Source organism: Panthera leo, chromosome B3 (assembly GCF_018350215.1).
Source record: "Panthera leo isolate Ple1 chromosome B3, P.leo_Ple1_pat1.1, whole genome shotgun sequence".
In the NCBI taxonomy this organism is placed as follows: domain Eukaryota; kingdom Metazoa; phylum Chordata; class Mammalia; order Carnivora; family Felidae; genus Panthera; species Panthera leo.
The window spans coordinates 114,964,312-114,977,199 of record NC_056684.1 but is presented as its reverse complement, the minus strand read 5'-3'; the positions used below and the strand labels follow the sequence as shown (position 1 = coordinate 114,977,199).

Genomic DNA, 12,888 nt, shown 5'->3' with positions numbered 1-12,888 from the left:
ATTAGTATTCTTTGGTTGTGATATGGTATTGTGGGTAGGTTTCTTTTAACATCTTTGTCTTTTACAGATAGATTTGAAAATATTTACAGATGATAAAAATATAACGACTGGACTTGCAAAATAATCTGAACAGGAGCCTGGGGGATGGGTGGAAGAAACGAGATTGGCCAGGAGTCGTGCGTTACTGAATCCGTGTGTACATTCCATGGGATTCGTTATACTACTCTCTCCTCTTTGTGTATATTTGAAAGTCTTCATAATAAGGGAAAGTTTTTTTAAATGAATGGAACAAATCCAAAGATGAAGGAGAGTCCAAATTCTTTGCCAAAACCCTGCTGTCTTTTCCAGGATAGTCTGCTTACCCAAAGTAACACTTTTTATATAAATTTCCCCAAGTAATTACCTTGGATAAAATACTTTCAGATGACACATCTTCTTTCCAAATATTATAGGGAATTTCTGAAATATGAATGCTCTTTCCATAGGGTTACATAAAGAAGTTTAGTTCACAGAAAATACTATATAAAGCCCTATCAAATATTAAATCGATGACCAGTGTGATGGATTTCACACTGCTTGTGCATCTTTAGAAACTTACTCACCTTAATTTCTACAATCTTAGCAGTGGAAGACCTTTCTCATCCTGATCCCAAAGATGATAGAAACCATAAAGATGTAAAATTTAGTAGATTGAAACCACAGTCTTACCACAGTGAAAGGCATTTGCCAGACATGACAGAAAAACAGATTAATATCCTTAGACTTAAAAAACAAACAAACAAAAAATCTCTTCCAAGTCAGCCAGTGAGGCAGGGAAAAAAATTACCACTGTTGTTTTTAAAATTAGCAAAAGATCTGGACAGATGATTCCCAAAAGAAAAGAACTTAATGTAGGATTGCCAGATAACAATGCAAGATACCCAATTAAATTTGAATTTCAGATGAACGACAAACAATTCCAGGGGCACCTGGGTGGCTTAGTCGGTTAAGCATCTGACTCTTGGTTTCGGCTCAGGTCATGATCTCATGGTTTGTGAGTTCAAGTCCCACATCAGGTTCTGTGGTGTTGGCATGGAGCTTGCTTGGAATTCTCTCTCTCTCTCTTTCTCTCTCTCCCTTTCTCTTTCTCCCTCTCTCTCTGCCCCTTGTGCACACATGTGTATGCTCTCTCTCTCTCTTTCAAAAATAAATAAACATTTAAAAACAAACAATTCCAGGTAAATAATAAGTTTTTATTTGGGCCATACTTACACTAAAACATTATTTGTTATTTATCTGAATGCAAATTTCTATAATTTATATTATTTTACATTATATTATTCAATTCCATTATTCAAATGTATGCAATTTACAATTTAGGTAATCCTATATTAGTATTTTTATTTGTCAACTCTGGCAGCCCTAAGCTAATGACCAGTAAATTTGAGAAAATGATCAACCTCATTTCCAATCATCCAGGGACAGCAAGGACAAGAGGCAGAACAGCAGGAAGCACCAGCAGGAAGAAGGAACCACACAGGCACCAGGCCCTGGGCTGTGGGGAGGTGTGGCCTCAGGGCCCCGGGAGGGCAGGAGGGAGGTGGCCAGCAACACAAGGAGGCAGGGGAGGCTGTATGCTTGGTTCAATGTCCCCGAACATGTTCTTCAGGGGAAAGGAAAAGTGTGATCAGCACCCTGGGACAGAGGGCCCCTTAGAGAAGCATCACTTTTATTATTTGCTCTTAAAACTTTGTTGTGATATATCCAAATACATTTTTATCTTTTCTGGAAAACGTTATTATGTATCATGTAATGCATACAAAACAGAATTTAAAAACCCATGTACTTCCCTCCTACTTTAAAAATGGAAAACACTGGGGCACCTGGGTGGCTCAGCCGGTTAAACATCCAACTTCGGCTCAGGCCATGAACTCATGGGTTCGTGAGTTTGAGCCCTGCGTTGGGCTCTGTGCTGACAGCTCAGAGCTTGGAGCCTGCTTCGGATTCTGTGTCTCCCTCTCTCTCTGTTCCTCCCCCACTCGCACTCTGGTGCTCTCTCTCTCTCTCTCTCTCTCTCTCTCAAAATAAAGATTAAAAAAAAATTTTTTTAATTAAAAAAAAAGGGAAAACATTCCCAATTCAACGGGTGCCTTCCATGTCCCCTCCAATGTGTCACTCACCCTCCTGGCCTCACACCTAAGTAATCACTAACCTGAGCTTCAAAGTTATCATTGCCCTTAATTTTCTCATGCGTTTTTTACATAGGCATGCACTCCTAAACAATGTATCATTTTTGCATGCTTTGTCCTTTATATAAATACATAATGCATGTGTTCTTGTACATTTTGCCTTTTTTCACTCAACATTTTGATGATGAAATCGATCCACAATAATGAGCACAGATCAGCCATTTTTGGTACTGTGTAGTATTCTACCCCTTGTATATACCATAATTCTAGTCTCCTGTTGATGGGCATTTAGCTGGTTTCCAATTTTTTTATTGTTGCCAAACAACGCTGCTATGAACGTCCTTACACATGGGTCTTGGTATATATTTAAGCACATTTCTCTAGGGCATACATTAGAGTCAAATTAAAAGGTCAGTGCTGCGAAGTGATCGTGCAAATTTATATTCCCACCAGCAGCAATAAGTACATTTTATACCTATGTCCTGCTAAGGTTAATTGGAAACTCTCCTTTAAAGCAGATTGAGTTCAAAGCCTGCTGAAAATGAATAGGAGGCCTGGTCTTAGTAGTTACGAAACCTGAAAATCAGCCCCAAATGAGCACAGACTGACTGTCAGATGTATACTGAATCCAAGGGGATTTGGGCTGCATTGAGACAGGTTTGGAACTTTTTTAAAATCACGCATGTTTTCATCTTTATTATTGTCCTCTAAGATTAAAAAATGCTCATTATAAACAAAACTAGTTAAATAATTCCTAAAACACATCTCATAGAAATGTAACATCTCTATGATGGTCACCGTTAGCCACATGACTTACAATCTACGTGATTTTTTTTTTTAATTTTTTTTTTTTAACATTTATTTATTTTTGAGACAGAGAGAGACAGAACATGAACGGGGGAGGGGCAGAGAGAGAGGGAGACACAGAATCGGAAGCAGGCTCCAGGCTCTGAGCCATCAGCCCAGAGCCCTACGCGGGGCTCGAACTCACGGATCGCGAGATCATGACCTGAGCCGAAGTCGTACGCTTAACCGACTGAGCCACCCAGGCGCCCCTTATGTGATTTTTTTATACAAACCAACTTTTTTTTTTTTTTTGCACAAACAGGATCAAATATTCTGATTTGCAGTTTACTTTTTCTACTGTTCAATATATCTTTTCGGGGAAAGAAACAATCTACATTTATCGAAAATTCTACTATTCAATGAACATTTACCAAGCACGTGTTCTTGGGCAGGATGGAGTCTATAAAGAAAATTAAACAACTCCACCATTAAGAGACTCCCACTCTAAAAGGAAAGAAACTAATACACGTGGATCGTTGTAAGGGGACCCTGTTTATCAAGCACCTTGTGTAAGCCAGGCACTGTATTTGACCCTTAATGAATGTGGTAAGCAGAAACATGGCCCCCCAAAGATGCCCATGTCCTAGGCTTAATAATGGCAAAGAGCAATCAAGATTGCTTACATGGCAAAGAGCAATCAAGATTGCTAATCAGCTAACCTTAAGATAAGGAGAACATCTGGACTCTCCCAGGGACCCAGTGCAATCAATTGTAAGAGTCCTTGGGTGGGGAGGAGGGAAGCAGAAGAGTCACAACCAGAGAAATGGAAGCATGGAAAAGACTTGGTCATCTATTGCCGGATTTGAAGATAGAAGGGGCTATGAGCCAAGGAATGCAGGCACTTTCCAGAAGCTGGAAAAGGCAATAAAATGAATTCTCTCCCCTACGGCCTCCAGAAAGAACTCAGCTCTGCTGCCTTTTTAGCCCATTGAGGCCCACGTCAGACTTCCGAGCTCCAGAAATGAGTGTTACTTAAGCCAACGTCTGTGGTATTTGTGACATCCCACCAGCATCCTCCCTGCCCCCCTGGACATAGATGCTATGGCCTCCACAGGACAAATCAGGAAACTGAGGACCCAGGAAGTTAAATTACTAGCTCGGGATCACAGTGGCAGAGCCAGAGTCAAAGGGTCTGTCTACCTTCAAAGCCCGCCCTGAGGCTGCCGCACCACCTTCCTGCCTGTGGCCGGCTGCAACACAAGGCAGATGGGGACACGCACTGCCCCTGGGGAAAGCAAAGTGCAGGGTGCATACAGAACTCTGCTTGGGGCCAGCCTGGGAGGGCTGTGTGGAGCCTTTTGAGCCTTTCAAACGACAGGCAGAATTTTGACAGACAGAGATGGGAAGGAAAGGAAAGGTTAGGAAATGCAATGGAGCTCGGTGAGGCCGCACTTTGGGACACGTGGTAGTATCCAGCAGGACGCGAGGCTGGGCACGATGGCTAGAGACCCATACGCTTCCTGCGGGATAGCCACTAGCCATCTGTGGCTGGGAACATTAAAATTTAAATTAACTGATACCAAGTTAATTAAAAGTTCAGTTCCTCAGTTGTGCTAACCACATTTAAAACTTCAACGGGGGCGCCTGGGTGGCTCAGTCGGTTAAGCGTCCGACTTCAGCTCAGGTCACGATCTCGCGGTCCGTGGGTTCGCGCCCCGTGTCGGGCTCTGGGCTGATGGCTCAGAGCCTGGAGCCTGCTTCCGATTCTGTGTCTCCCTCTCTCTCTGCTCCTCCCCCGTTCATGCTCTGTCTCTCTCTGTCTCAAAAATAAATAAACGTTAAAAAAAAAATTTAAAACTTCAACAGCCACATGTGTCTAATATTGGACAGTGTGGATACAGAACATTACCATCCTGGCAAAAAGGTCTACTGGGCAGGGCTGCTGACAGTGGGAAGTCCTTGTGTCCGAGCTGGTCAGTGGCACTGTGCCCCTGAGGGAACGATTCGTGGGCTGCCACAACACTCTCCACCTCACCCCTCGACTTACTCTCTATCTTATTTTGTGCCCTCTCCCCAGAAGCTCTGCAGACTTCTTCAAGAACAGATACACAATAAACATCCACAAACCTACTTAAAACTCCCAGCACTGCCCTAGAGATGCTTATCTGGTCCTAAAAATAAACTATTCTGGGAAGTAGGTCCAGTTTTTCTCCACTGTCAATACTTGAAAAAAAAAAAAAAAAAAAAAAAAAAAGAACACTCAGCCCTTTTCTGAATCAGATCCACGCTGCCCTGTGAAATGGTTTTTAAGGAGGAGGGACAGAGCCGCTCACATGTATGGTGTATTTGTCAGATTACAAAGCACCTGACACATTGCCTGCCCAACCCCCCCAACTTCATTCAGTACTGTCCTCCCCAATCAGGGGAGGGGCTGTACCGAAGCTCCAGCTTCCCCCCCCCCACCCCCCCGCCCCAGGGGCCTTTCCTGTTCCACAGAGGCTGCCCCATTCTGGTTCCCAAAAAAAGGAGGCTGAAATCTACATCTGGGAAGTACGCAGGGCTCCACACCTAACAAGCTTAGATTTCTGCCAAAGGTAAGATTATTTTGTGATCTAGCAATTGAGTTTAGAATGATGTCAGATGCAAAGGGAAATCCAATTAATTGCCATAATGACCTATGTTGCTTTGGGGTCTTTATGGGGCTGTTGGGAATGTTCTTGGAGATCCGATTTTCCTATCCCCTCGGCGACTCTGGATGCGTGCAGAGCATGTATGTACAATGCTAACCCTGTTTGGCAGGCCTCGCAAGCAGCTCTGATCGATTTCTCATCCGCAACTCAACCCTTGTCCTCTCCCAAACAGCCCCGCAGTGACAAACGAGGAAGGAGGGAGACTCCACACGGACATTCCCTCCCCTCCAACAACCACCACCCCCCCACCCCCACCCCGCCAGCAATGCCAGGAACTTGGCTGCTTAAACAATAGATCTCTATGTGGTCGGGAGAGAAAGGGTGCCCTGTACCTGCTAAGCAGGGCCATGCCCCCCCTCCCCCAGCCTCTGCCAGGGGGGTGAGGGAGGAGGCCAGAATGCAGACAGGCATCAAACCAGAAACACACCTCCCCAGCCCCCCACTGGCAAGTAAGGCTTCTGACCCAAGCATCAGCTAGTGAACTTTTCTCCTCTGCGGGGCTGAGGACTTAAGATGTACAGGGGTGATCCCCCCTGAGCAAGGGAGAGGGAAGACTGCCCACTGCCGACTCAGCCTTACAAATGAGCCCTTTGGCCAGCTGATGGAGATGTTGATGCCAGGGCCTGGGCCTGCTCTGGGTCTAACCGGCCAAAAATTGAAACGAAAGCCAATAATCACTCCCCAGTGTGGTATTTTAGGTAGGGCCATGCACATCTGGAGTGATGGGGGCGGAGGGGGGGGTGCGGAACAGAAGGAGGCAAGATAGGAGTTCCTAGTCTGGGAACTTTTTGTTTGTTTGTCTGATCACAGGTGCCAAGAATTGAATGAATCATAAAGTTTGGTTCATGACACTCAGCACTGGTCTACACAGGGACCACTTTCATATTTCATTTAATCAGCCACTCCTCTTTACTAATGGACAAATACCTTCAAACCCATCCTTCCCTCCCCCTAAAGGTAGCCTACTGACACTAACTTACACTCACTGTGTGGTTTCCCCGGCCATACGGTTTCCAACCCCCTGCCCCCCCTAACTTCACCCGGAGCCCCATGTCCAGCATTGCCTTGCTTTTCTTTTCATAGAGCAGTATTGTAGCTCTAAGTATTCTAAGAGATTTTTTTTCCTTGAATTTTAGCTCTTTTTGAGCTTACGAAACATAACATGCTCCATCTTTTGGTATATTTTACTTTACTTTCATATTCCCAAGGTTCGTCCATATTTTTGTACGTCACTGTTGCTCATTTGTTTTGCCTTAGCGTAATTCTCCACCGTGTGCGGGCATCAGTTCATCTGTCCTCCAACTCATGGGCATCTGGGCTTTTTCCAGGCTTATAGTGTTATGAAGAAGGTTGCAAATGTCCCCTTCTGGACACGAGTTTCTCTTGGGCATATGTACCTAGGAGTGGAATTGCTGGGCCCTAAGAAATGGGAATTTCAACCCTGGGAGATAATGAGATAATATCAAAATGCTTCCCACTTGATAACATTTCCTATAGTTTCTAAGATGATTATTTCCTCTTCCTGTCCTTCTCAATTTGGTTTCTTTAAATTTCCCATGTCAGCTCTATCAAAATGTTTCTGTCATGTTCTTTGCCTACCACATGAGTAGCATCTTGGATAAATCCTCCAGGTGGGAAAGAAAGGTTCCTGTCAGGCACACAAGTAATAAGAAGGGTGTCTACACAGACACAAGGACCCACCCCGGTCCAGACACCGAGACAGACTAGTCAAATGGAAGGGAATGGTCTAGAAGCTGCTTCACATTTGGCAAATGCAAGATAGAAAAGAGAATGAGGGTGGAGCCAAAGCCCCCATCCAAGTTTGTTTGCTCAGTCTATCCTCCCCCAAACCTCCCATATCCACCACACTTACTAATTTTTAAACAAAGCACAAAAGCCTACAAATGGCGGGAAATCATTTGCGAAGTAACCAATTTCAGGTTTCAATGAGAGCAAGGCAAAAGTTGGTTCACCCAAGTGAACCAGATACAGGAGTCGGTCGAAGGTAAGAGTGACCAATTCTCACCAAAAGGCGGTCTGCGGTAAAGTACCTGAAGAGTCACGCAGGAGTCAGGTGTTGAAGGTCAAAACAAGCCAGCGAGGGCAGAGAGAACAAATAATATACATAAAACAACTAAGAAATCAAATTCCTTGCTCAGGCTTCTGGACCTTCCCATTTTTTTTCCTATTTTCAAACTTCTTAAATCTTCTCCCTGCCTCCGGTCATGCTAAGCGCTAAGAAAGTGGAACCCATAGAATGCTGTTTAACATGCATTATCTGAATGTATTTGTTTTTTCCATCAACACCACCAGAGCCCATCCCCACCAGGCACTTGGCCCTGTGCTGAGCTCTGGGGATGCACCGGCAGAGAAGATGGGCCCGGTTCCCGCCCTCACCCAACTCCTGGTCTTCCAGGGCAGACAGAGGCTTAGACAAAGACAGGCAGTTGACTTGGCCTGACCATCAGCCAGACTCTCTCAGCCTGGGAGAGCCCCTCCCCCATCCCATCCTGCCCTGAAACATTTTCAGTAAATTGTACAGGATTAAAGAAATGGCTGCCTCCTTGGTAATTAAAAGGATCCTGACCAGCGTCCCAGGTAGCCAAGGGGCTGCTCAGAAGTCAGAGACCAAAAAATCAGGTGCTTCCTACATAATAGCCTCCAATCTGATACTTGATAGCTGTCGGTTTCCAGAGTCAAACAAATGTCAGGAATTTTATGAAGGCAGGAAGCACATAAGGGAACAAGGATTGGGGTCTAGGCCTCGAGGGAGCTCAATTAGTGAGCCAGATAAAGTTAAACCCAAAGGGCATGCTCTCGGTTTCCTAGAAAGCCAGCTGGAAAAGATGCCAATCCTTAAGCCTCTGTCACTCAAAAGATTAACAGAAGAGACCCAGGGGTGCCCAAGGGAATACTGCAACAAGCCAGATGTTTCTGCTCCTCCTGTGATACTGCCACTAGCAACCAGAGCCACACCTCTCAGGCCACCGAGAAGCCACAGAGGGGAGCTGGCGACTTTGGGGCTAGGTTGAAACTCAAAGACATCACCCTTTAGCGATTCGGACACCAAGAAATGCTATCAGCATGTTCTTACAGACTCCCCTGCTGCCTCTGGGCTCAGTGTTGTCTCACTGAGCCATCTCCTCCTCTAACAGGAAGGGCACCATGAGCAGGAGAGCACTCCCTGAGCACTCCCTGAGCACTCCCTGCAGCTGCTCCGTGGCAGGGAAAGCACGCCACCTGTAAATCCATAAAAAACTGGGATTTGGTTTCCAGAACTACATATGCACCACGAGTGTTTCAAGCCAGCCATTGAGCTTCCCCGAGACTCACTTGCAAAAAGGGCACTAAAAAGACTCACCTTCTTGTTCTTACAAGCGTAAGCCATCATGGAAGGTGCCAGCCCCATCGTTCCTAAATGACAGCTCTTATTGTTGCCCATAAATGTACCCAAGTAACCACACGATCAAAACAACAGCTTCCCCTTGGTACTTTCTAAACGTGTGTGTGTGTGTGTTTGTGTGTGTGTGTGTGTGTGTGTGTGTGAGAGAGAGAGAGAGAGAGAGAAAGAGAGAGAGGGAGAAAGAGACAGAGAATGCAGCTGGGATACACACATAAGCCTATTTACAGTTCTTGCTTTGTTTCATCATGCCTATCAAATTCATAAACTAAAGAAGCTGGAGGGAAACCTAACCAATGTCCCTATTTTCCCCTGAAGTCCCTAGCTTTCCCCTAAAAGTTGCTTCCTCCAATTTCAGAAGGCAGTTCTAGAAGGAAAGCCATATGGCTTGAGATGCTAGACATGCCCAGCAGCAAACCAGCCCCCCACCATTTGTCTCCGGGCCTCTCATGTGGGCGGGCATCCAGATTTCAGTCGGGGCGCTCTGCTCTGCGTCTCTGTCTTGACTGTTCCTAATTATTGGAGGGAACGCTGTGGCTCTCCTGACCTCGGAGTTTAAGAGCTGCGAGCCCTAATATCAAACCAAGCAGCTTCATTTAAAAGGCATCCTCATCTGCATCCATAAAAGTCCCTCCCGGAGCCCTTACTTGCCCCAGCTTCGGGAATGCCTGCTGTCGAGGATTTATGACACGCCCTGGATCTAATCTGCCGCACCTTAACTGCTGCTGTTGCACATCTGGTCATAAAAGCAAGGGCCGGCCCAACACGGGGACAAACACTTTTCTTTCCTAAGTGGCTGCAAATCTGATCTCACAGTGATAGCTTGGCTCCCCACCTCAGCAAGCCAGCATCTGGGCAGTCATTAAAGCTTGTCAACCTTTGCAAGGCTTTTTTTCCTCCACACACGACAGCTATAAAGATGATTCTCATACAGCAAGAGTTACGAATAAAGAACCTGCAATCTGAACAGGTGGGAAGGGGGTTAGGCCCGGAGATATCCAGGAAAGCACGCGCTGGTCAAGGAGCCAACCTTGTTTTCACAAAGATCCCGGCTACTTGCACACGGACACTCAGGCTACCCGTGGAAGCAAGCAGCTATCCTGAGAGACCGCCCTGACATACACTGCTTTTTGGCCAGAGATCGCCTGGATTAAGTTTGATCAAATGAGCCGCCGGGTTTAATAGTACATTTTTTAAGGCAACGGAATCCATCATTAGACCAACTGGGGGGAGAGGGGGGCAATAATCGAGGCCAGCAATGAACACAATGCGGTCAGTTCCAGGAGATTCTACAATGCCCTGGGCAGCCTGTCCTGTGCACAGAATTGGCACGTTTCGTTCAGAGACTCCAATCAGACCAAGGTTCAACAAGTAGTTCAACCTCCCAGCCTCGCAGCCAGGGGAAGAGACTCTCGAACACTGCGCGGCTCCTCTCCACAGCCGCCCCCCCCACCCCGCCCCCCGCGCCTCCACCCCTCCTCCCGGGCTGTGCCCAGCAGGAGGGAACATTAAAATTATCTGCTGTGGGTTTTACGAGCAGCGATCGCTTTTTAAAACAACAACAACACAAGGTCCTTGTGTGGCTCTCGGGTAACCTAAAACTCTGCAGGCAGAGCTGCCCCCCCCCCCCCCCCCCCCCCCGCCGCCTGCCAAGAACGCCAGCGCTCTGGGACCCGGACCGGGCGCAGCTTGAGACCACAGGGCAGCCGACTGGAGCAGAGAGCGAGCCTCTTTCGGACGCAGGAGGCACCCGCTCGGAGCAAAATGCCCTGGGAGAAGAGACCGGGAAAGAAAACCCACCAGTGACAGTTCGGGGGGAGGCGGGAGGCAGAGTCGGCGCTGCAAGGAAGGATGGGGGTGGGGGAGAACGGGAGAAATTTTTATTTCAGCAACTTCGCCCAGAAGCCCGCGATGACTAGGTGGTAGGTGCGGGGGGGGGGGGGGGGGGCGGGGGCGATACCTCCTCCCCCCTCCCCCAGCCCCAAGGGTTGTGGGCCAGGGACCTCAGTCTCCCTCCGCAGGTGGGCGCGCGGCCGGGGGCGCACTTACCCTGGGGCCCGTGGTGCGGTGGCCGCGAGCCGGGGACAGCTGCACCAACACGAGCAGCAAGTGGGGCGTGAGCAGACGGGCGCAGCGCGCGGGCAGCATGGTGCCAGCCGGGCCGGGCAGCCGGCTGCGGGCGGGGGGCGCGGGCTCCGCGGGGCGCACGGCCGCGCCTGCCTTCCTGCCTTCCTTCCCTCGGGGGCCCTTGCGGCGGCGGGCGGCGGGGCGGCGGGGCGGCGGGGCTGGCGGGGCTGCGCTCAGAGCGCGCGGTCATGAACCGCCCGGGAGGGGAGCTGGAGCGCGAGCGTGTGCCCTGCGCGCAGCGCTCGCTCGCTCGGCTCGGCCGGGCCGCGGCGGCAGCAGGTTGGACGCCAGAGCGCGGGCCATGGGAATTCCCGTTATAAACCCCCGGGAGGGGCGGGGCGGAGCCCGGCGGCCCTGATTGACGGGCCGAGGGGCCCGTAGCCGCCGTCCCTTTGGCAGGTGAAAGCCAATGAGAGAGCGGGAAAAGGGGAGGCTTGCGGTCAACCCCACTGAGGAGCGACACCCGCTTGCCGTGCCAGAGTCGGCTCCCGGAGAGGCTGGGAGGGAGAGGAACTTTCTCTCGGCCCTTCTGTCTGAGGCAGCCTCGGAGAGCTCCGGCAGCCCCAACTCCCAGCATGCCCACCCGGCTAAAAATCGTGCCTTAAGCACGTGTAGTTTTCATCATAAGCCCACGAGTTGTCACAACAGGCCTGTAAAATAAGCAGGAAAAATACTCCTAGCCCCCCTTTTCTGATGAGGATACTAGGGCGCAGAGGAGCTGAGAAATCTGCTTCCCCGCCGCATCAACACCAAGAACAACCGAGAAGGTGGCCCACGCAGGCCAGGCTGTGACTTGCGTTGGGAGTGGGGAATGGGTGCATTCATTTGTTTCAGAGAAGCTTCGAGGGGGTGACACCCCAAGTCCTACAGCATTTTCCCCCAGAGAAGTGTCGAGGATATAAGGTGAAGTGGGTCCTAGGCATCTGCCCGCTGGGGAGGGCCCCTGTGGGTATGGGGTAATGCCCACCTGTGGCCCTGTGGTGGCTTCAGGCCTCCTGGCTCCCGGCCTTGGACTGGAGGGCCAAGGGGCAGCCACTCTGTGGCCTAGGAGTCCTGAAGGAGGAAGTCAGAGGAGGGCTCTTCTGTGGGGGAGCAGAAGAAAAAAATATTGACGGGGAGGGGTCTGTGGGTGCAAAGACCCCACCGCTGGGTCAGAGTGGGGAGAGGAGACCTCTCCTGGGTGCCCAGCCCACTTGGAGATAATAGCACAACACAGGGTCTAGCGGATGTTGGCGGGCTCTCCCCAGAGTGGTCCCCAAAGGGCCATCTTGGGAACAGTTCCAGCTGCTTCACACCAGCTCCTCGAATGGAGCCTGATGATCCACTACCCTCAACCCAAGAGAACCCCGGTTTCTCTTTTTGTGCGGAGTACAACCCTTAGTGTTTACTTCCATTGGTATAGACCACTCCGTTCACGAGGAGGGAATCTTTTCTCTAACCAGACGGGAAGCGGCACCAACAGAGCTTAATTCCTCCTCCCTGTCTGCGCCTAGAGGTCCTAACAAGAGTCAGCTCTGCTCCCTTACACCTTCTCTCCCGGACTGTGTGAACATGCTTCCCGTCCAGCCCCTGCGTTCAGTTTTGCCCATTCCCCTTGCCTGCCCCCATCCAGCCTCCACCCTGCATCCTTCCAAAGAGCAAACCTGAATATACCACTCCCTACTTAATAGACTTACACTCTCCCCAGTGCCCTCAGATAAAACAGCCCAGATTGGAT

At 49.1% G+C, this 12,888-nt stretch overlaps 1 protein-coding gene across 3 annotated transcripts in view; it reads right to left on the bottom strand.

Annotated features, from left to right (window-relative positions):
* Positions 1–11,229, bottom strand: part of SMOC1 (SPARC related modular calcium binding 1) — a 155,146-nt gene extending 143,917 nt beyond the window's left edge. For all 3 annotated transcript variants that reach the window (XM_042943639.1, XM_042943640.1, XM_042943641.1), the window contains exon 1: positions 11,094–11,229. In XM_042943639.1, coding sequence (XP_042799573.1) covers positions 11,094–11,192 — 99 coding nt within the window. In that variant the 5' untranslated portion in view covers positions 11,193–11,229. The remainder of the gene's footprint in view (positions 1–11,093) is intronic.
* Positions 11,230–12,888: the final 1,659 nt, after the last annotated feature.